A 25,528-nucleotide genomic window follows, 5' to 3' on the forward strand; every position below is an offset into this window, starting at 1 on the left:
GAATTCATTAAGGACTATTTAAATGTTATGCCATGCTTATTAATTCCTCTTGGGCCACATTAGAGATTCCTGAGTGCTCCCTTAGGTCCTGGGAGATTTCTTGCCAAATATAGAATTTAAACAAAAAATTGAACATTGTCTTTATGTATAAAATCTGGATGCTGTCCAGTCTTCTGGGCAGAACATGGTGGAAGTAAGACATCTGTTAATTAAATCAGTTGTTTCTTATTCTCAAGTCTCACTGTGGCCTTATGCAGATCTTGACATAAGTAGAAGCTTTGATATATTTATTTGTAAGTGCTGAATTTATTCAGCCAAGTGTAACAGACCGGATAAGCAATTTCAAAGGATAGGAATGATGCAAAGTAAGCATGCTCTGTCTTATATAACAAGACAAAGTGAAACTCAGTATTGATTAATTTCTAGGAGTTATTTGGTAGATGGGAAATGCAGAGGAAAAGATATGGTGCTGCATTTTAATTTGGAGTTCTGTTGCTCAGAATCTTCTTAAGATAATGATTCTCAGTCCTACATAACCCATTGTTGGACTGTTGTTATTCTTGTTGTGTGCCTTCAAGTCATTTCTAACATATGGCAACTCCAAGCTGAATCTACCAGTGGGTTTTCTTGTCAAGAATTGCTTTGAGGGTGTGCCTCCCACTGAGGCCAAGAGAGCATGACTTGACTAAGGTCACCCAGTAGGTTTCCATGACCGAGTGGGGATTTGAATCCTGATCTTCAGCATCATGGTACAATGCTCAAACCCCTATATCACACTGGCTGTCTCCATTGTTCCTGACCATTAGTCATGCTGGTTGGCATGACAGGAGTTGCAGTCCAAAACAGCTGGAGATTCAACTTTGTAAACCAATGTTTTGAGTGAAGCAGTGAAATAAACATGAGAAGTCGCAGTCATCGGCACCTACAACACGCAGGCCTTGGTTGGTCATAAACTAGTGAGTGAGAGCAGAAGTATCCCCATCTTGCGGATCAGGCCATAGGCAGGCAATATAAATCTAATCTGTACTGCAGTTTATGGCTATGACTCAGTGCTATGGAATCCTGGGATTTGTAGTTTGTTGTGGCACCAGACTGACAGAGAAGGCTAAATATCTCATGAAACTACAGCTCCCAGGATTCCATTGCATTGAGCCATGGCAGTTAAAGCAGTGTCAAACTGCATTATTTCTGCAGTGCAGAAATTAGAAATTAGTGCAAATTAGATCTTGGTTACACTTGCCACAGGCAGAAGATTAATGTCTTCTTTGGATAGGGATTGTTGTTAGTGATTCAGTGCCTACCAATCCTTTGAACATATTTGCAATGGAATGCCTGGGGCACCTTCACACTGCACAGTTATAACATTATGATTCCACTTTAACTACCTTACCTGCATCTTCTGGAATCCTGGGTTTTGTAATTTGAGATGACAGGGACCAATGTCCTGATCAATGATTTATTTATTTATTGTAGGTGCACTGGAGCACACATGGAGGTCTCCACTGTGAGTGACCTTTTCCGCAGTTTAATAAATCTTGTTTTAATTTATGTTTGATTTGATACTAAATTGATACTAAATTCACCATCAGTCTTTTGGTGTCCAAAACTGAATAAAGATGAGTTGTGTGACTATCCTCTCAGGCAATCAGAAGGATAGGCCAATAGTTGAGGGATATTCTTGGATTTGTGTGTTTGTGTGTGCATTTTAAAGCAATGTTTTTACACTGAGTCTCTGGAACGAGAAAGGAAGCAAATGTAAATACATGTCTTCATTCTATTTATTTTAATCCGATTATTAAAGTTGTTAAGTGGTTTGCTGGGGTACAAGTTAGTTAAAAATAACAGCCTGATCACACTTAATTCCACTTGAATCCCTTAGAAAAATGGAAACTGATGAATCCTGGATTGTTAACATGCATATTTTTAAATGCCTATCCTGGGTTTCCAGTATTATTTTGTAATTGCATTGCTGCTGCTTCAAAAGGAGCAGTTCAAAATAAAAACATGTAGACAGTTTGTCCCTGAAAAACAAATAAGCTTCTTTCCACAATCCTAAGAAATAAGTATAATGAATACAATAAAATAAGTATCAGGTGCATTTAAGGTTAACCGGCATTAATCCTATGAAACTAATCAGTCTCAATATGTGTTCCTTTCTTCTTGCAATGGACCAAGAAGGAAACTTGAACTCATAACAGGAAACTGTTCTCAAAACTAGGAATGCAAATCTTCACTTATTTCATCCTTGTATGAATTTTATAATCTCCCCTGTCAGGCAATATTATAGGCCTTTGTACATATCCTGATGATTTCAGTACTTCCTGTGAAGATTCCATTAGTACAAAAACCAGTACTTTAATAAATGAAAACTTACATTCTTAGTTTTCATATCGAATCTCCTTGGGTAAGTCACACTCTCTCAATCTCAGGGGAAGGCAATGGAAATCCTCCTCTGAAGACATTGCAAGGGTCAGCTTACGGTTGCCACTTGAAGGCACACAACAACAACAAATTATATGATAGATGTTAAAGATCATTGGGGGGGGGAGGTAAAATGGAACACTGCACAATTCTACAGACCAGATGCCATGGGGTCGAAATGAATACTACTCATAAACTGCAGAGGTGGCCCCCAGCCTGCAAAGACTGTCCAGGAAAATGCAATGGACAGTAGTAGAAAAACCTCCTGGAGGTGAAGAAAAACCAACAGATGTTCATGTACCCTATCTTTCTCACAACAGAGGTCACCCATCAGGTCAACCAAAGTGATCTTAGTGCCAAACCACACACTAGAGCTGGACTGAAATGGTTAAGATTTAATTTCATTTTAGGATTTTCTGGAGTTCAATTGGCAGTACCTTCTCAAGTCCCTTGACCCAAAGGGGGAATTTGTGACAGGATAATAGTTGTTATAGATTGTTTAGGGTTACATAAGACCACCTCTGACCAAGAAAACTAGCTATATATACGTACCTGAAAGCCAAATAATATGTTACTATATAGGTGGTATATAGTATTTAAATAATTAAACTTCCTTTCTTTCATTGTTAAACTATATGTGCCCTAGGTAAATATTGTTCAGTAGGTGTAATAATTTAGAAACTCTTTAATTTACACAGGCAGAGGATACCATCTGGACTTCCATGAAATCCAAACCCAAAATGGTGAATGAGAAATGTAGTCCCTAAATTTCTCCCTGTTTCACAACTGAACTATTTTTTCATGAAGAATGACAATGACTCTCAACTGCACTATACAAAATAATCAGTTCACATTAGCTTTTCATCTTTCCTAAAAACAATAGATGCATGGAAGAATGAACACCTTAAAAGGAATAGATTAATTAATTAGCACCCAAACTACTTTATGCTACACTGGATTGGATATTTGGCATTCTCAGGCAGCTGTAAAAGAAAGTCTGTATTGCATTTTTCTTCTTTAAATTTGTTTTATGACAATTTTGCTTTAAACAAATAAGATTCACTTCACTGGTTTTCTTCCCAGTGAAGAATTGTCACTTTCTCCATATTCTTTTTTGTGAAGGAAAGAATATATTCAACAATCTGATATTGCCAAAGCATTGTGCTACAATTTGGTATTAAACCAAATGTAGAAGACAACAGTATAACTATATAATGTTTTTTCACATACTGTAAATAAAAAGAGAGGTTAGGGTGTATGTGAGTGTTTACATAAATGTTGTATGCATGCAGTTCATTGACCCCCCCTGGATGACCCGCCTCTGGAGCATACAACACTTTTTACCATCTAAGACTTGACAGAGAGCTCTTGGACATGATTATCTATCCCATGGTAACCTTAAGATCAGATTACTGATAATGAGGCTCCCTCTAAATATTCCTTGGACATTTTAGAGCATTGCTTCTAGCTGGAATTAGTACTAAAAGGTAGATGTCTGGCACTAAGAGACAGTACAAACTGAAATAAGTGCCTCAAGAAACAGGTTCAGCAGGTGGTCATTCAACAAGTGATTGCCTTGGATTTACATTAAGTGTAGATCTGTATATCAGCTCTAGGGTGAAGCTGAAATTCCTTGGAAGGTGTTCTGAGATATTTATGTTTCCTGTCTCCTCAAAGATAGCCATTTGGCAGAGGTTTCTCTCAGTACTCACTGAGAGTTTCAAGTGACCATTTAAATCCCCATCCCACACACACAATGCCTCAGGACACTGTAAGGTCCAGGGCACTGTAGTTCATACAAGATGATGGACTGGCAGTGGCAGCAAAACACCAGCAAACAAAAAAATGTATTTATGAATAAAGAGGTCATTTTAATATTGCCCCTGCTAAAGATGAATCCCAGGCCAACAAATGTCTCTTCCCACGAGAGAATTTGGGTAAAAAGTCCTCCATCCCAATTGCTTGGATCACGGATAAAGTGGCTAATGATAAGAGTCCCTTTGCACACCATTCCATTGTGTGTAGGTACGATATCAAGCAACTTGGGTGGAGAAAAATATGTGAATGCTGTATGTGAAAGTAGGCTGGCATCTGGACTAAGAAAAAACCTTTTCCTATTTTGAAATGATAATCTCCTGTTCTCCACTTTTTCCTTTGAACCTAAGCTGGAGCTTTGTGTTGGGTGTCCATGACACTTGTCTGCATGTATTAAGATCTTCAGCAAATCTTCATGGGCTCATTTATCCTGGAAAATTAGTTCACAGTTAAAGCCGGGAACTTCAAAGGGTATTAATAGAACATTGTCTGGTTCAGATTTTATGGCAATGAATGCAAAATGCTTGGGGGGGATATCCTAATCAATTTTGTCTCATGGTTCATATCTCTGTCTTTGATCCTGTCTGCACTGGACAGGATACTCTGAGGCAACCTGAAGTATCCTGGCCCTAGAGCTGCTCTGACCTCCTACTTTTACCTCGGCCCTCTGTTCTGAAACTGGGCAGCTGTTCATATGTGCATCTCGTAGTGCTGCATGGTATGACCACAACTGCAACGTGTTGCTTTGCTCAAAGGTCAGAACGAGGGGCCCAGTGAAAATCCCATAGCTGGAAACCTTATTCTGACCTCAGAGTGAATGATGCACAGCAGCACCAGATGATAGAGCAGGATGTGTTTTAAACAGATGCCCAGAATGGTCTTGGAATGGAAGGCTCTGGATCTACACTTTAATAGGGCTATATCCTGTTCTGGTGCTGAATGAACCAGATGTCTGTTTGCACCAGAACCAGGATTTGGGCCCTGCATCATCCAGTCTCCTTGCTGAGAGGATAGCAAAAAGCTGTTGTATTTAGCCTGTGCAGTCAAGTCTTTGTCATCGATCCCTAATTGCTATTGTCTTATCTTGCTTCTTGGAATGCAGGACTGGTCCTATATTCAGAAAGAGTGAGTTGGTTGCCTCAGGTAGCAGATATGATGTATAATGTGTCGGAGACTTTGGCAATAGTTCACTGGCCTTTTTCCTTATTGGTAAAGACAGCCTGCTGGGGCCCTGAAGCTACCTCAATACTGTCTGGTGTGGTGGAGGATGGTATCCCATCACCAAGTTAATGTGAGATTAATCAGTGATGCCAGACTAGTCAACTTCTCTAGGTGAAATGGTAGCCCTTATTTTTCAATTGAAGCAGAAAAAAATATATTGGCTGACCTTGCTGTAGGATAATCCCTGTTTCATAGCAAAGGCAGTTGTGACTTCAGTCTGATACAAAGACTCTTCTCATTCAATAAGTGAGCTTGGAAATTGCAGATAAGAAAACTCCTCTCAAGCCAATAACCTTAGATGAACCTGAGCCTTGTTGAAGAACCAGTTGCTACCCTCGGTGACATGGCCACATCAGTAGGTTACCTGGATGGAGACACCCGCATTAAATATTGAACCTGTATCTTACAAATTAACTTGGAAAAGTTACTTTTTGGCCTTCAGCTTCTAAAATCTCCTGGCCAGGAGGGTTTCCTTGGAGTTGTAGGCCAAAAACAATTTTCAAAGCTCTGATTAAATGCAGCAGATAGAGAAACGTTCAGAAACACTGAAAATGGAATTCCAATTAGCCACTTCACTTTTACAGTCTATGTTCATTCAGGCTCACTAAAGGTCTCAGGATTTAGGCAGAAGCTGAATGGGTCCTTACTGAGATTTTTTTTTTAAATAAATGCATATAATGTGCCTCCTCCCCTGGTTTATTTCTCATGAATGTCTATGACTAGCCATGACTTTTTAAACCCAGGCCTAAATCCAGAGCAAGGGCTGGTTGTTGCTGTTGTTTTTGTTTTCTGTCCTGAGAAATTCCAGCACAAACAGGGCTAGGTTCCCATGCCTGTATCCTTTTGTCTCAGTTCTTTTTATATTCCTGAGCATGTTGACATGTTGAATGGAGGTGTGGTCTTTGACATGTAGGTTTTCCTCTGTCTTTCCTTACCTCACTACATTTCCAGTTACCAGACAGAATGCTGTGCTATTTTCCCCTTTCCCCTTCTGCTTTTGCTTCTTTTTCTTTTACAGGTAGCATGACACTTTAACACTATGACTGGAGCAAAACATTTATTAAAATTACATGTGAAAGATAGGGAATGTGGATACTGGCGGAGGAGCATTGGGGGGGATTCATGGGGGGTGATGAAGAGGGAGAAGGAAAGCTATTCCACATCAAAGTTAACCACATCTCAAGCAGGAAGAAAATAGTGGAGGATATCCTGGTATATATCTAGGGCATAGCTGGATGCAGAAGTGGTAACCTGTCATAGGATGTCAAATCCAGAAACAAAAGAGCCTAATGTTTACTGAAACTAACTGGTAGAGCCCTCAGTTTCTTAAAAACTAAACATTCAGTCCTCTTTGAATATTCCAAGTAGATAATTTTCCCTTTCTCTTAGCAGCTGAAATCTAAGCAGATCTTTCAATTTCATTTAATAAGAGGAAGGCATTAAGAACTTCTAAGTCATGCATATTATCTTGGTAGGGCCTACATTTGCTATGAACCTGATAGTTATTCTGACCTGGTCGACTGTAAGGATTGTGATGGCAAATAATCATTATTTCTAGGTGAGTAGCTTGTTAGAAGTGGATTTTCCTCGGCTAAAGGCTGTAACGCTATTAGGAAATCTCAAACACCCAAAAAACTGTAACAGCCCGAGTTAAGAAAAGACAAGTACTTGAGAATTTCTCTACTGTAGTAAAGGAAATATTTCCCTACTGGGAAGAAAGCAAATTGTAGAGAAAGTAAATTGGACTGGAAAGGAAGGGAGGGAGTAGAGGGGATCTTTAAACAAATGATGAGGAGGAATATCCTTCTTGTCTTTTCAGCTTCTTCTAATGCTCATCTTCTCATTTGTTTTGTTTTACGTATCATTGGTTCTTGGATTTTACATCCCTTCATATAGGAATATGTTCTGATTTTACATTGTGTTGTCTTATTTTGGGGGATGTGACATACAGAAAATGGTTAAGTCTTCATTATCAGTCTCATGTCATGTACTTCTGTAAATTCTTGCTAGGAATTAAGCCCAGTTGAGTGAAATGGAACTTAGTACAGGAATACTGTGTCCAGTTCTGGGCACCACAATTCAAAAAGGAAGTTGACAAGCTGAATGAGGGCAACCAAAATGGTGAAGAGTCTGGAAACCATGTCCTATGAAAAGTGACTTAGGGAGCTGGGTATGTTTAGCCCAGAGAAGAGAAGGTTAAGAGGTGATATGATAGCTCTGTTTAATATTTGAAGAGATGTCATGTTGAAGATGGTCAAGCTTGTTTTCTGCTACTCCAGAGACTAGGACACAGAACAGTGGATGCAAGTTACAGAGAAAGAGATTCCATCTCAGCATTAGGAGGAACTTTCTGACAGTGAGAGCTGTTCGACAATGGAAACATACTCTCTCGAAGAGTGATGGAGTCTCCTTGGGTTTTTAAACAGAAGCTGGATGGCCATCTGTTGAGAGTCCTTTGATTGTGTATTCCTGCATGGCAGGGGATTTGACGATGGCCCTTGAGCTCTCTTCCAACTCTATGATTCTATTATTCTAATTGTGTGGGAGCTTACAATTTTAAATGAAGTATTTTGATTTTTAAAAAAATCACAGTTTCATTTTCTGTTTCCAGTTGTCTTGTTTATTTATTAATTTATATTTTATCTTTCTTGTAAGGAGTTCAAAACAGCTTGATGGTGTTACCTTATTTCCCAGCCCACCCCACAATTATCAAGAAACCTGTATAAGGTTAACTACTGAGCTTTATGCATAAGCAAGGATTTCAAACCAGGGCTCCCAGGGCCAATGTGAACATTCTCTCCCTTTTTGTAATACAAATTCAGAGGTCTTCTCTGGCTTCCATCAAGGATCGACATGGCTTTTTGTGATAGAAACCCTTGGTGCTTGTTTTACATGGTAGTTACACATTTGTAGCCAGTTAGTCTGGCTGTCACCTTAACCACAGAGAGAAGGCTTCTTCTTTCCAGACTGCCCTGGTAGGCAGATAGCTTCTTCTCCAAATATTAACTGTCCCTTAATCACAGTGTCCATAGTTCCCCATATACACCACACTGTTAAGTCTAGTACTGGATTTTAATGGGCCACTTAAAAAAAAACTGGAGAGAAGTGACCAGTGGGGTCCCACAGGGCTCTGTCCTGGGCCCAGTGCTATTCAACATCTTTATCAACGACTTGGATGACAGAATTGGAAGCATTATTATCAAATTTGCAGATGACACCAAATTAGGAGGAGTAGCTAACACTCCAGAGGACAGGATCAACATTCAAGATGACCTGAATAAACTAGAAAATTGGGCCACAGCTAACAAAATGAACTTCAACAGGGAGAAATGCAAGGTACTGCACTTAGGGTGGAAAAATAAAATGCACAGATATAGGATGGGAGACACATGGCTGAACGAGACTACGTGTGAAAGGGATCTGGGAGTCCAAGTAGACCACAAGCTGAACATGAGTGAACAGTGTGATGCAGCAGCTAAAAAGGCCAATGCAATTTTAGGCTGCATCAGTAAGAGTATCGTATCTAGATCAAGGGAAGTAATAGTGCCACTCTATTCTGCTTTGGTCAGGCCCCACCTGGAATATTGTGTCCAGTTCTGGGCACCACAATTCAAAAAGGATGTTGAAAAACTGGAACGTGTCCAAAGGAGGGCAAGTAAAATGGTGAAAGGTCTAGAAACCATGTCCTATGAGGAACGACTTAAGGAGCTGGGGATGTTTAGCCTGGAGAAGAGAAGGTTAAGAGGTGATATGATAGCCCTGTTTAAATACTTGAAGGGATGCCATACTGAGGAGGGAGCTGACTTGTTTTCACTTGCTCCGGAGACTAGGACCCGGAGCAATGGATGCAAGCTACAAGAAAAGAGATTCCACCTCAACATTAGGAAGAACTTCCTGACAGTAAGGGCTGTCCGACAGTGGAACAAACTCCCTCGAAGTTTAGTGGCGTCTCCTTCCTTGGAGGTCTTTAAACAGAGGCTAGATGGCCATCTGTCGGAGATGATTTGATTTGGATTCCTGCATGGCAGGGGGGTTGGACTGGATGGCCCTTGCGGTCTCTTCCAACTCTATTATTCTATGATTCTATGATTCTAAGTGTTGTTATCTTCCCTTGCCGGTAGCAAGACAGTCAGTGCTGTGCTTAAAATGTACAATATTGACACAAGAAATCACATCTTTTTCGAAGTGATCAATCCAAATGCATCTATTAATAACTATGGATCTCTTTAAGACAGTAGTTTGACAATAAAATTGTTTATGGGTCTATGGCTTTAGCATTTGCCCTCAAAAGATGGCCAGGTGTAACATAACAAACAGTGAGATATTTGTACAGATATAAATACAGATATTTGCATATTAGCAAGCAGAGAAAAAGAGGAGATAAGTTCAGCTCATGAGGCCTGTGTTCATTCGTTCCTTCCTTCCTTCCTTCCTTCCTTCCTTCCTTCCTTCCTTCCTTCCTTCCCCTTCCTTCCTTCCTTCTTTCTATTGGTAAAAAGCTAGATAGTTCACAGAATATGTAGAGTAACACTGAGTGTTGTGGGTTCCCCCCCCCCCTTCACCTCTATATGTAAGCTTTAAAATAAACAAGAAAGGGGGCAAAAATTCTGACCAAGTTTGCTAACTTGGCCTCTGTAAATTTTAGCTTTCTCTTTTCTGATGATAACTCATTGTTCTTTGTTTTCTCTTCATGAAGTATATTTGGTGCTGTTCGAACGGGTGCTTATATGGTGTACATTTTGATGACCAAAGGACTGAAGCAGTCAGTTTGCGACCAGAGTTTTTACAATGGACCTGTCAGCAAATTCTGGGCTTATGCATTTGTGCTAAGCAAAGCACCAGAACTAGGTGAGTGCCTTCTCTTTTTTACTTCATGTGTACATTTGAAGCAAAAGAGCACAGTCAGAAAAATCTTTCTGCTTAGCGATCAAAAATGTGTTTTAAATTTTGCAGCCAGCCAGTACATTAATCAACCAACCATCCCCATCCCTCTCATATTTGTGATCCCAAAGGATTTTTCTCACCTGAACAAAATGGTAAAATATTAGCAAGCAAGATGACAACCAAAACCCTTTGGAAATATTTATCCTTAACCCATGCTGTTTTGATTTAAAGTATTCAGACATGGGGAGTTTACTACTGATGCTATGTTCCAGTTCTTCCCCGAGTTAGAAAGTGACAGTTCATTAATAACACAAAAAACTATTCACCAGTCCAATGAATGGTCAATACAGGCAAAATCTTTAGTGCTATACTATTTTATCTCTCACGGTGATGCTGTATTGTTATTTATTATTCTGGAGTAGTTCAATCAGAATTGCATAGATAACAAACACAGCTTTCCCAGTAAGATCTTATGGCACTGGGGACTGTAGGGAAAAGCCCCAGAAACTAACTGTTGAGAATATTATGTGTATCAGGATCCTTTCACATAATTCAGCTGGAGCTCCCAGTTGGTATATGGGGTTTTTACTTCTAGAAATACATGTTAGGAACTTAATCTCATTGAAAACAAACACTAAAATATCTGGCAATTTCATTTCATTATGGACTGTGGTTGCTGAGCATCAGGTGCAATGACTTCCCCTACCCTTTTTATAAAGATATACCATTCTGTCCATGGAACTATGTGTAAAATGCGCTAGAACATCTTTGAGGAGAATTTTATCAGTATGCAGCCTCATGGGAGCTCTGATAAGGAGCTTTTTCACCAAAGGCCTAAGTAGGCTTGGTGTCAACTGGTATGGGTGCCCGAAAGGGGCTGTCCTCCTGCTTGCCTCCCACAGCTCTTCAGTCAGACCCAGAAAGGTCAGCCCTGCCCTCCCTTCCTCCCCTACTGCTGTTTCACTTCTCAGCCAGCCACTTGGCTGGCTTCCACTTGCCCAAACCCAAAAAGCACTGTCAGGACACAAATGGACAACCAGACAAGCAAGGCAGTGGGAGGGAGCAGAAGGGGCACATGTTACTCCTTTTTCTCCACTGCCTTGGTTCCCTTGGTGAAGAAATCCAGGGAAATGTAGAGATATATGCTCTTCCCTTTTTTTGCACTGCACAGGGACAGCCAAGGCAACAGAGAAGCCAAAAGGGGCATACCATCAATCCTTCTTCTCCAGTGCCTTGACTCCCTTGGCCAGGGCAGTGGAGAAACTGGGAGGGGTATGTGCTCACCTGTGAGAGTAACAGCAGCAGACAAGGAGTGGGTGCTGCCAGCATCAATGCTATAACAGAACAGCATATTTATCCATTTATGGTGGACATTTCTACATAGCACATACACACACATTGCTGCAGGGTGTCTGAGTGTCACTTGGTGCGTTTCACAGTCCCCACAACCCCCTAGTGATGCCTCTGCTTTCACACTACACAATTATAGCATAATTAAGAATGCATTTTAACTACCACGGAATATTGGGTTTTGCTGTTTAGGAAGAAGTTTTTAGAATTCTCAAACCCAGAGTTTAGTGCCTCACCAAACTACAGACTCCAGGATTTCATGAGATATTGCCATGACAATTAAGTGGAATCATAGGGCCACTTGTGTAGAAGTGTGGTACAGTTCTCACCAGTTCCAGGTCATTCCTAATCAATATGAGTTACCAATAATTACATGCACACTGTGCTATGTTACCTCCTGGTATCTGCATTCACTTATAAAGGCCAAACACAGTTGGGAGATGTAGCTAAAATTTTTGATACAGTGCTTGTTTTCATGAAGTAAATTCACATAAACTTAATTGAAACTCATGAAGTCACTAGCAAAGCTTCACGCCATAAAACACATTGTTTTAATGAAATGTCACACATATGTTTACTTAATTCAGTTCTAAAAAAAAATTACCTGTCCACTCATAAGCCTGCAGCAGAGGAGAAGCCAGTCTGTAGTTCAAACAAGCTACTCACCTGGAAATAATTATTGTTTGCCCTGTGCAAACTAATGAATTAAATAGTTGCTGTAGCTATTGTTTATTTCCATGTATGCAGAAGAGAATTTTTTGCTGTTTTTATCTTATCCCTCAAAAATGGAAAATAAACATGGTAACAAAGATTTTTCCAGGAATCTGTTTTCTGTCTCCTTCACTTTGCCCCAATAAAACATTTGGTAGACATATAATATTGAATTCTACAAGATTAATGCAACTCAGCAGACCTTAATTGTCATCATGCATTTTATAAAGTTTTGCCTAAAGAGTTTCTTCTCTAGCACTTTTAGAAAGTTTCTCAGTAACAAAACCATCCTTTCCTCTAGTAATTTGCATACAGATTTATGTTTATCCTCAGATTATTAGGATGATTCTATCTGGAAATAAGAAATAATGATTTGACACAATTTCCAGAGCTCATTTCTGAGAAAACTGTGCAGGGTTGCCAGTTCAAAATAATGATGAATTTTAAGGATGTGTTTTTTCAATGAATTACTGGTTTGTAGCCCAAGCCAGGAGGAAATAATATATCTCTAGCTTTTATATGTCAAGAGTCTCTGACTTCCTGCTGCTTGAAATGTGTGATAACCTACTGCTTTAGCTGTACTTCTTTGCAATTGTATATGGAAATGTAACTTAGCATTTCTGCTGCTAATGAAGAAGCAAGAAGCCTTATTGCTGATCTGGGCTACAAAGCTAAGCACTCAACACTTAGCTGGAAATGCACCAAACAGATTTGCACATAAACATGTGATTGAAATTGGGGTATGAATAATGAAGAGACAGCTTGTATCTTATCTAGTCCGATTGTGCTTTGTGTTTTGAAGTATGTTCTTTCCAAAAATCTTTATATTAAATCCACAGTATTTTAAGTGTCAATTGAAAACTGTGATTAAAAACTGTCAGATAATAACTTGAGTGAAAATGTAAATGCTTGGATCTTTGCCTCACAGGGAGTGATTTGAAAATTTATGTTTTTACAGTTGGCCCTCCTTATCCACAGATTTTTTTATCCACGGATTCGAGCCAACCTTGATTTTCCATTTTATATAAGGGACTCCATTTTACTATGCCATTATATTTAATGGAACTTGAGCATCCATGGATTTTGTTATCCATGGGGGATCCTGGAACCAAACCCCAGCGGATAACAAGGACCCACTGTATTGTCTTGGGTATTTTAGCCCATTACTGGACCTTACTGCATCAGTATACCCATAGGATGAATCTTCTTTGAAAAATCCTTCCTTTTAAAATTGGGATTTATATTCCAACAAACAAATCAAGCCTGAATTCTCCCTAGAAGTCAAGTTGACTAAATTAAGACTGACATACTTCAACCAGATCATGAGAAGGCTTAACTCACTAGGAAAGACAATAATGCTTGGAAAAGTAGAAGGCAGGGGGAAGAGAGGAAGATCACATACCAGATAGATTGACATGGAGGACATGGCCCTGAGTCTACAGGACCTAAGCAGAGCAGTTGAGAATACTGTAGGTTGTCTTGGGGATGTTTCATTCACAGAATCAAGAGGTCAACTTGAAGGCAGTTAACAACAACATTACAACATAGAACCATAGAAAGAATAATAGAATCAGTGTTAAAGGCAGTCTTCTTAATTGTCAGTCTTTCCCTACAATTTGGTGTCCTTAGGTATGGACACAGTTTTCACATAGTCAAGCCAATTCAAAGGAGCATCTCCCAAGTGAGATGTTTCATGCCTGTGAAAAGGCTGCACCACCTTTGCCATTAGTCTAATGTCCCATGTTCCATTGAAATCAGTGGGACTAACATTCAGATGCACAGGGATTACCCTCTTTCCTCATCCTCTTCACAAAGGAATAGGTTGTTCACACATAAGGGTCAAAGGTTTGATTCCTTTTGTACATGTATTTGTATCTCTATAGGTTATAGGTCCCCTGAAGGAGGGAAAGATGGGATACAAATAAAATGAATAATAAAAAATAATATGATAGCAGGCATCCTGTCAGTCAGTTATATTGCTGTAAGTTAGACATAAACCACATACATAACTGTTTCCTATTCACATTTATGATTGGGATACCCTTGCCAAAATCTAAGTACCCAACAAAATCCACTTTGAGAGCCAGTCATTCATCTTGAGCAATGGAGTTCTGCAGGGCTGGCAAGAGGGCCAGTACACAATGTCATGACCAGTCTTCTCCCAAATACCAGTGACAGTGCTTTGACATACTGTTGCTCACTAGCAAGATGGGGCTGGTCATGACATCCTGCAGTGCCCACTTGTCAGCACTGCAGAATTCCATTGCTATGGATGACCAGATGGCTTTTAAGGTGGGTTTTTGGATCAAGAGATGGTACATAGCTACAATACTGTAGCTTCCTCTCTAATGCAGGGTCTCGGCCATAGGTTGTAAATGTAAAGGTCATCTGTGTTGGAACATATAGGCAAGATTAAATTTAATGATCTCAGAGAGCATTGGATCAATATGCATGGTCTTCATCTATATTTAGCTACCATTTCACTTGTGCTAACACTAGATGAATAGCCATTCTCTGTGCTTAGATATATAATAGGTTATTAGAATATTGCTTCCATTTTCCCCTGACACTAACAGGTATTTTCCTTACAATATCTCCAGTGCCTTCATTCCACAATAAACCAAAAGGTAGTTAGAGAATGGTTCCGAATTGTGGATGGGTTTTGACATTGTGACACATCATGAGCTGAAGTGTTCACTTGTGCCCTAAATCTTGCTGTTAACTCCAACTAGAGTAGAGCCATTGGATAAATTGGATTTACCTATTTGTGGACTCACCATTTAACTATTCATCAAATGGGTCTACTCTAGTTGGAACTGGCCAACAGATTTCCATCCTATGTGTTATATTATTGTTTAATGCACAAATTTGTTTCACTTCTAATGTTGTTCTCATTTGTTTTCTTGCCAGGAGATACAATATTTATTATTCTTAGAAAACAGAAGCTTATCTTCCTCCATTGGTACCACCACATTACTGTACTGCTTTATTCCTGGTACTCTTATAAGGACATGGTGGCTGGTGGTGGCTGGTTTATGACCATGAACTATGGTGTCCATGCAGTCATGTACACATACTATGCCTTGCGGGCTGCTGGCTTCAGAGTGTCACGCAAGTTTGCCATGTTTATCACTTTGTCGCAGATCACCCAGATGTTCATGGGCTGCATCATCAACTACCTAGTCTTCGCCTGGATGCAACAAGGCCAGTGCCACTCTCATGTTTCAAACATTGTCTGGTGTTCTCTCATGTACCTCAGCTACTTTGTGCTCTTCTGCCATTTCTTTTTTGAGGCATACATTGGCAAAGCCAGAAAAGCAAGGAAGGCCGAGTAAAGCTAGAATAGAAGAAAGAAGCCACCGCTCAGGTCATCCACAAAACCAACAAACACAAAGGAAAAAAAATGGCACAAGGAAACGTTTTATGTGGTGCAACTAAAACCCAGCAGCCAAGGAACAGCTAGGTTTGTTCAAACCAGTAAGTTTATGATCCTGCCATGGTGAGGGCTCACTGCGTGATCTCAAAAGGCTGCTGTAAGATATCTTCCTTCTTGCATCTGTCTGCTCTTAAAACACACATTTTTAAAAAAGAAAGAAAGCAAAGTAAAAGAAGATGAGGATTTTTGCAAAATAAAAGATTAAAACACATTGTTTCCCTGAGCATAGATGACTTTTATTAAAAATAAGTAATTATTTATATATCCTTTCTAACTTTTGTTTTTGAGATACAGAACTTGAACAAGTTTTAAGTGGAGGAAACATAAAGTTTGTTTTGTATGCCATTTGAAGCTGCCTTGTACCTGTCAGAGGATCTGGTCCCTTATTTTCTATTCTGACTGGTGGCAGTTCTCCAAAATCTCAGGCAAATGCCCTGCAACCTGAGATCTCATTTTTAAAAACCGGAGAGCCCAGAGATGAAAACTGACATCTTCTGCATGTAACCTCCCTGATCTTTTGCTGAGCTGTGGCTCCTATGCCAATATCATCAGTGTTTTTTGCAAAGTAAAAAAACAAAAAAACAAAACCCTTTCTTCTCAAAAGAGCTGTACACTAAAAAGCCCCAACATGAAATTGAAAGGTTAATCTGGAGTGTCTGTTTTAGATAGCCATTACTCCATTGAAAGAATAAATGGAGAGGAAATGGTTGATATTTTGTTTGCGTGTTCTGTATACTCTGCTGTGAGAAGATCTGATTTGTCAGCTAAAGATCTTATACAAGATACTGATCTGAGATTAGATATTGTTGAGATGCATATCAGAGAATTGGTTCAAGTGCATTTTCTTGTCAAAAGCAAGACAGAGAACAGTTTAATATGCAATCGACGAGTCCTGCTTGGGGTTAATAATAAATGAGAGCAGGGTAAAGGAATGAAGGGTTTAAGTTATAGACAATATATCAGAGCACACCAGTTCTCAAAGTGCTCTAAGGCCCTCCTGAGGGGCACTGTTGTTCCAAAGATCAGTTCTAGCATGTTGTTTGGGGGGGGGGGTGCAAGGTATCACTAAATATGATTGCTGTGGGTTAATTTGAGCTGTAATGTGTTCTCAACAACACTGGTCCAAAGTCAGTTGCATGAGTTAGGGAGGTCCTGCTTATGCAGTCTCTACTGACAAGCTGGACAGATTCTGAGTAGAAATCTACAGCAATCAATCCAAAGCCATCTCATAAATGCAAATATTACAGTAGGGACTGGCCTTTGGAACAAATACGAGTGCACAAGGACTCTGTGCTTGGGGTGGCTTCCCTTTTTCTTCTGCCTGTTTCCCCCACCCCATAGCTCTCAATTCAAGACCAATAAATTATTGTCATTAAGAACCTGTGGTGGGCGTGCGTGAGTGCACGCGTGTGTAAGTCTATCATACAACCAGTTTGTCTGCAAGGAAGGGTGTGTGCAAAATTTCAGGTTCTGCTCCTAACAAATGAATGCAAGCAAAACTCCAAGGAGCCATCTCAGACAGAAGAAAACAATAAACTGTCCTAAGCACAACACAGCCCTGAAGTTACAGCATTAAGTGCAATTTGAGTGAAAGGTGCAAAGATTAAACAGAAAATCTAAGTATCTTTAGAGAGGTTTTAGTATTGGATAGAAACTCCAGGGGAGGAAAAAAAAAGCCCTGTGGAGTGGAAGATATTTTATATTTTTTATGAACTTCAAAGAATAGATATTTGCAACCTTAATAACATTCTGCAGGACTTTATGTGACTTTAGGTAACACTGTGCTTCTGCGTTTGCCTCACAAGCAATGCAAAGATGTTTAAAGTGCCCTCCTCTGGTCACTTGGAGATACTACAATAGAAGATATAACCTGGCATCATCATATTGGAAGTTTTAAATGGGGGGAAGCTTGACTGGAGTAATTGTGCTGCAACAAATTAACTCTAATGTCCAGAGAGAACTATTGTTACATTAGAAACTGAATCTGTAGGAAAAAAATACACTGTAGCATTCTTGATCGCTTAAAGAGACATCTGGTTCTTTGGTCAGCTGCAGATATAAGGACAAAATATTTCACTCTGAACCTCAGAGAATTAGCTGAAAAGAGCCATATTTTCTACAAGGAAAAGTAGATTGTATTATCTGTAAGATTTCAGTCCTTACAAAGCCAAATAAAATGTGTAACCGTTCCTAGTACTTCAAAGAAACAAGTATGTAAACTTGATGTTATAACTGTGTTAACATAATAGTACTCTCAATTGTATCAGTTTGGTAGTTTAAACAGTTAGAAGAGCTAGAGGAACCAATTAAGAACTGCTGTTTTACATAGAAAATCATACATGCCTATAAACTACACCCATAACACCTGTTATGTGAGTTGTCCAAAATTTAAGCTGAGGGGCAGATTCACTCTTTTTGTTCTGGCTAATGTAAAATATCATCAACTTCCTTGCTTAAATCTGAGACTGTACAATACAAAGTGTCCCCGTCCCCCTCACTTTAGCTTCAACTCTGTTGTCTGTCATTCATAGCACAGAGTGGATGTAATATCCTTTTAGACATAACAAGGGCTTAAGTGTCTCACTATGTGCAGTAAAACTGCTACATTCTGTATTGTGTGAGTGGTGTTCTTAACAATGAGGGGAACCAAATCAAAAAGCTCTCTGGGGCTTAAGTCATGACTGTGGAAAAAAAATGGAAGAGTTTATATTTGTCTCATTTAAGTTATAGATGTTCCGCCAATGTTATATGGTACAAGAATAACAGGAAAAAAATGTTATATTCAGTGGAACATATGACATGACCTTAAATTACAGAACTCTTGTATGAATGGAAATATCAATTAAAATGTTAACGATGTTATTTTACCGTTTGGGGAGTAGATTATACTCTACAGTAAACCTTTCTTTTTTTAAAAAAATCCTCTTAAACATCTTCCTCCCTCATCCAATCTGCATTATTTGGAACAAGCCAAAATCAGTGATTATAGAAATGCAAAATTATTGGGGAACATTCTCAGTTGTGCCATTTATTTTGTGTCTCCCATTTCTTTTTAATTTTGTGCAAGTTGGTCTCTCAGATTTCTTTCAGATCAGCTTTCTCTCTCTCCCACCTCTCTTGAAATAAATGAAAATGGCAAGGGAACTGAAGAATTGTGTTATAATTTCTTCTCTCTGAAAAGAAGAGTGGCAGGCTGTGTTGAGCAGGACATGCCCTGGGACTGAAGCCCTGTTTATATTTACTTAGAAGTAGTCCTGCTTGATGTTCTGGAACTTGGTTTTCAAGCAACTTCATAAATAGGTTAGCACTGCTGATCTATAGATGTTTTCCCTCTTGCAAGTTTCACTTTTGCACCAATAACTGAAAAGTGACCAAAAGAAAAGTGCTATTATTATAACTTGTGAAACTGTTCTTATACAGGTCTACTCAGAAACAGAACCCTGATTTGCTCAGAAAGACTGAATCCACCTCCAAGGAAAGTGTTACAGGAATATAACCTCATTCATTTTTCTGGAAATGATTTTTTGGAAAATGCATCATTGCAAAATTAGTAGCGACAGTATCCAACCCTCGAAATGCTGGACTGCAGCTCCCAGCATTCATTACCATTGACTATGTTGGCTATAAGTAATAGGAGTTGCAATCCAGCAACATCTTGAGAGCCATAAAGTTGATATCCTTATATATTTATTGCATTTATGTACCACCTTTGACCCATTGTGGGACTCATTGCCACTCACAAACAATAAAATGAAATTAGCTTTAAAAAGTATATGGTAATACAATTAAAATATCCCCATTTTTTTTAAAAAAAAATCATGCATTACATATGCATTAAACAAATATTAAAATATAAAATCATTAAAAAACATAACAAAAGTTAAAACTAGAGTACCCCAGGCCCCTCATAAGAAGGTTCTCTAGCAACAATTGGTCATTAAAAGCCTACTTAAATAAAAGTAGAGTGGGGAAGGGGTCAGCCTAGCCTCCCATGGAAGCCAATTTCACAGGATGGGAGCAGCCACTGAAAAGCACTCTCCTGTGTTCTCAGCAGATGGACCTGTGATCTTTGTGGGACCAAGAGTAAGCCTTCTCAAGGATCTTAATATTCTGGTAGGTTTATATAGGGAGAGATGGTCTTTCAAGTAGTCTGGACTTAAGCACGGCCTCTAGGGATTTATAGATTATAACCAGCACTTTGAATTGTGCCCAGAAACAAACCAGTAGCCAGTGAAGCTGTTTTAACAAGGAAGTTATATGCTTCCTATACTAGCTTCAGACAGCATTCTGGCCACAGCAGTTTGGACCAACTGAAGTTTCTAAACAGTTTTCAAAGGCATCCCCACATCCAGTACATTACATTAGTCCAAATGGGATGTAATAAAGGCATATGTTCCCCTAGCCAGATCTGACTTCTCAAGGAACGGGTGCAGCAGTTTACTCTTGCCCTAATGGCTCTGTCACCACACCATTAAGAGTAAATGTGTTCATCTCTTCATTCAGAGATACTAGAAAAATGAATGAAGCACCACATCTCAAAATTCATATTCCAAATATCATTTCTCTGAAAACAAAAATAAATAATAGTGCCAACCAATACTGTTACATCTGAAACAGCACACAATAATAGTATTTGTTCTCATGATAGATAGTACATCCATCTATATGTTGTTTTGTTGTTGTTGTTTTATAGTGTATCATACCAAGTAACACAGCATGTGGTAACTGGAGTTTTCCTCCTGGTACAGAAACATTTTATACAAACTGGAATACATTTAGAGATTTCAAGCTGAGGAGCAACAATGTGTCAGAAACCCAAGAACTACAACAGAGAGGCATGCTTATGTATGTTGAATTCAATGAGCTGAAGTAAATAAAACCATCACACTTACAAACTTTCTAGAGAAGGTATGGGCAAAAGACAGCCCATGGACCCAATGTGGCTTCCTTGGGCTGATTTATGGCCCCCGTCAGCCGCCCCACAAGTGGTGGTGGTATCATCATCATCATCATCATCATCATCATCGCTGTCTCCTGGAGATGTAGAGGACAGTTGCACCACATTTGGAGACCCTTTACCCCAGAGGTCAAAAAGACATTTTGCCATTTCCCCAAAAATTACCTCCAAATGTGGGCAATGGAGGGCATTTTGCCACATTTTCAGGCCCCCTGGACAAATTTATATTCCAGGGAAAACTTTTTAAAATGGGACATGAACAGGAAGTGACTTCTACTGGTTTCCTGTTGTTTACATGGTGAACACATCCTCACATATTCCTTTGAGTGCATTTAGGGGCAAAAAATATTTTGATTTTTTTCACCAGTGGGTTTAGGAGGGTTGCAGCCCTTCCAAGGTCGTCTGGGGAACCAGTGCACCCCCTACCCTTCCACAGTTGCCCACACCTGTTCTAAGGAGTAATTACATGTTAACAAAAACTTGGCTGTTTATAGAAAGCCAATGTAGCACATAATTTTGAATGTAGGATCAAGACTCCAAGAGAGCAGAGTCCAGCCATGGAAACCCACTAAGCAGCAGCAAGCAAGTCAAACTTTCCTCGTCTCAGAGGAAAACAATAACAATCCTCCTCTTCATAAAGAAAACCCTGTGATAGTTTCACCTTATCAGAAGCAATGTGAAGACACACAGTCAGCAATAGGCCATCTAACTTGCCCTTTTGTTTTCAAAAATTACATTTTTTAACATCTCCCTGCACTAGCTGTTACATCACCTGTAGAATTCATGGGATAAGTGGTGGAACAATGTATTAGTAAAATGCCCTTTTCTTTAGAATTGGGTGTGAACAGTTTTCAGAATTGATACTACCAAATCACTAGTTCTGTGGGGCTAAAAAGTACAGGTCAGTAAGATGATCACCCTATTTTTCTTGGCATTCAGATTTCACAAGAATCAGATCCATCTAAGTGTTTTACAGGAAGCCAGTTCATGTTTTTGAATATACAGTACGTGTGGTGTTTCTGTGTGTGTAAAAGCAAGAGAAGAGGGAGAGAGAAATAATGAATACTAGTACACTCATCCCTCCCCATTTGTGGTCTTGGAGTCCACGGTTCTGGTCCTCCATGGATGGCAAGCACAGAAAGACAAAATGATGCATGTGCCATGGCACATGCATGGTGGCACACAGTGGCATACCACCATTATAGCCAATGGCTATATACGCAATATTTCTGATTCGCGGGGGGGGGGGGGTCCGGAACAGATCCTCAATGAATCAGGGGGGACGAGTGTATTGTCAGTACCACTTAGATTTTTTTATTCCCTGCAGAGGGAAGAAATGCATACCAATCCTTTGGATTAGTTTTAGCAACTGAAGCACAAAAAAATATTTTGTACCAAAGCAGCTACATGTTTTCACAACCAGCTTGGGCAGAAGAAAGTCATGGGCTTCACTTGTCATTCATTTCCCCTTTGATATCTCCCTGTCTTACTCAATACAAACTCTCAGATAGGTCTATTAAGCTGTATAAATGTTGTCTTCAGAGAGTTTAGAAAAAAATACTTTTTGTACTGGATGCCCCATGATCCTATAATTGGGACAGCCACTAACCATGCTGGTTGAGGAGATGCTGGGTACTGTATTCCAGAAAGTATCTTTTCCAAACTTGGTTTGAAGCAGTGCTGGGAGGTCATGCGCTCCTTCAAAGGTTGCTGGACTGCAACTCCTACCTTCCTTCACCACCAACAAACAGGCAGGATTGAGGGGGGATGTAGTTCAGAAGATTTTCCCCAACTCTGTTATTTACAGCACCAGGAGGGTTCTGCTAATGTTTGCACTGGAACTCTCACTAGGTTTGACCTTCTGCACACTATGTTCTTCGTCAGTTCCCCCCACACCTCAAAAAATCAGTAGCGTATGTAAATTCTGATATGACTGATTTCATTTAGAGTCTATAGCCAGGTATCAAAGAGGGAACTACGGGTACCATTTAATTCTTTCAACGCCATATTTATTACAAGTACATTATTGGATAGCAACATACAAACCTTCTTGTCCTCAGTTATCTGCTTTCTCTGAAATCATTTGGTGCTTTAGGCTCATCAGTGTCTTAAAGCTTGAGCTAGATATTCATTCAGATTCAAGTAGTTCTGTAAAATAGCTACGAGGTAATGCTTGGGGATAGTTTTATTTTATTGCTTTCAAATATGGATATTTCATGACCCAAAAAAGGGGGGAAATGATTTTAATTTTATTTTTGGTATATGGATTATTCTAAATAAAATGTCAAATTTTGGTTTTAAAATTACACAAACATTCTGTGTCTTTTTCATCTCAGACTGGAACTGCTCTTTTATTATTGTTGCTATGTAAAATTAATGTCTGTGCGAATGTGGTTGTGATACGCCTAGGGGCCTTTCACATGACACTGTTATAGCATTATGATTCCACTTGTCATTCTTCCATCCTATGGAATCCTGGGATTTGAAGTTTAGGAAGCTGTATTTTAGAATTCTCAGCCAGAGATCTCCTCTAGTGCCTCAAATAATATCCCAGGTTTCCATAGGATTCAGCCATGACAGTTACAGTGGAATCATAGTGCTATAATTATGCCTCACATAAAATAAAAAGGCCAAAAAAAAAAAATTCTGGTGGGGAAAAACCCAGGAAGTACAAACCAAGAATTCATTTTTAGGCACAAGTCCAGCTGATCTAGGACTAACAACATTTCACCACCACACAGAGATAAAAGAAATTGTCCCCTACCTCCACTACAGTTGCTGACCCCTTTGCTATCATCATTTGAGTCTAACTTGGGGGGGGGGGGGGCAAAATAAAAAAAAAATTGAAAAAATAATTGATTATGTCAGAAAAGACAGAGTTGGGAATCCATCAACAGCCACCTGTTATAAATGTACACTGTTGGAAATAAGGAGAAATTGTGCTGCTTTGCAAAAGTGACCTCCATGCATCTATCCTGTGATAAAGTGATGCTAAACAACATTTTGTCAGTGCCTGGCGAGCCTAGGCAATTTATTAACATATCCTCCAACATTTCACAGATGAAAACCAGGACATGTGTGGCCAAGCAACATCAAAGTGTGGTCAAGATGGCAAAAGGTATCAGTGAAAAAGAACACACAAGCTAAGAGAGGCTGCAGAAGCTGCTTTTGCTGGAGCCTACTGGAAAAGACAACATTCTGCCCCCTCCTGTACTTTTCCCCTGCTGAGTAAAGCACAAACTACCTTTGCTCCCTGAGGACAAAGCGGGAAAGTGGGAGAAGGAGGGAGAAACTGGGACATTTTAAAAGCAGCTGGAAAAGTGGGACAATGAGGATAAATAGGAACTGTCCCAGCCAAATTGCATACCTTCTCACACTTCATAGATAAAACATGGACACAGGTGGTCAAGCAACATGACGGTGTGGTCAAGATGGCAAAAGTTATTAATGAGGGAGTACACTAAAACTAGGAAGGGCTGAAGCATCCCCCTGATGATTTGGGTGCAAACTGTTTTTGAACTCACTTTGCAGCCATGGAAGTAAGTTGAGGACCAAGGGCATCAGGAGAATGCAAGGGGTTCACACTGCACCTTAAACAGGAGGGTGACACCACTGCTGCCCACACATTTGTTTTCTAGTAGAAACAGGCGGTGGCATTTGCCTAAATCACTTTAAAATGCTGAAGAGATGGTGTGACAGGGTGCGGCTCAAGTGGGAGGAGAAAAGAAAGGATTGTTTTAATTTTGCTGGTTGTTTATATCACAACTATTACCATTACATTCAGTGATATATAGGAAATACAATTTATGAGTAACAAACAGGACAAAGAACGTGAAGTCGAAGGCTTCAAAGAACATTACTAAGGATTCTGTATGGTGTGGTATGGGAGGATGTAAGTGGGGGGGAGGTGACACTATGAGTTACCACACTGTGTGATGCCAACCCTAGTGAAGCCACTGTTGAGGACAAAGGGAAAAGTGGGAGAAGGAGAGAGAAATTGAGACATCTTAAGAGGAGCTAAAAAAAAAAGTGGGGTGACAATCAGGACTGCCTCTACCAAACTGGGATATTTAGAGGGTATTTACTAACATTATTATGTATCTTTATGATTTACACATTAACTCAGTGAAGCACTTCTGATCCCTGTGCTAACACCCTGTATTGCCAGTCTATTCAACATCCCTGCCCACATCCTAAGTGGAGCAGAAGAGCAAGTAACATGGAGAAGGATAACGTGAATTTTCCACATTGATCAACTCAAATACTTGAATTATGATAAATCTGTCATCTCATTACACATGTTCATAATATACATATATATATGGATGTTCATGAGTGTTGTATTCAATAGCTGTGTATAAACCAATTTAGCAAGATTTCTCTTGATGCAAGACTTGATACAAGTATGTTTCTTCAGAACATCTAATTTTTCATCTCAGTGAAAAAGATATGCAATTCCTATACCAATGATCAAGTGTGCTTTGTCAAATGCTTATAATATTTGTCAGTAGTTTAATTGCCCCAGATAATCCTTTGTCATTCCAGTTTTTGTTGCTGTTAAAATGTCCCAGTTCTCTCTCTCCTCCTCCCATTTTTCCACTTTGTCTTCAGCTGCTGCAAACTGAGTTCAAAGTGAACCCACAAGAAACTTTCCCCTGGGAAAGATGGGTGGTGCATCAAGGGAAGTTTTGAAGCCACATAATCTGAGAGTTGACATGATAACCATCTTTAAA

The 25,528-nt window shown here is 39.5% G+C and overlaps 1 protein-coding gene across 1 annotated transcript in view; it reads left to right on the plus strand.

Moving 5' to 3' along the window:
• The window catches only part of ELOVL6 (ELOVL fatty acid elongase 6), a 107,911-nt gene extending 89,211 nt beyond the window's left edge, over nt 1-18,700 (plus strand). Inside the window, exons 3-4 of the mRNA XM_042470133.1 lie at nt 10,154-10,305; nt 15,313-18,700. Of these exons, the coding sequence (XP_042326067.1) occupies nt 10,154-10,305; nt 15,313-15,737 (577 nt within the window). The 3' untranslated portion in view covers nt 15,738-18,700. The remainder of the gene's footprint in view (nt 1-10,153; nt 10,306-15,312) is intronic.
• Nucleotides 18,701-25,528: the final 6,828 nt, after the last annotated feature.

Source organism: Sceloporus undulatus, chromosome 5, assembly GCF_019175285.1.
Source record: "Sceloporus undulatus isolate JIND9_A2432 ecotype Alabama chromosome 5, SceUnd_v1.1, whole genome shotgun sequence".
NCBI lineage: Eukaryota > Metazoa > Chordata > Lepidosauria > Squamata > Phrynosomatidae > Sceloporus > Sceloporus undulatus.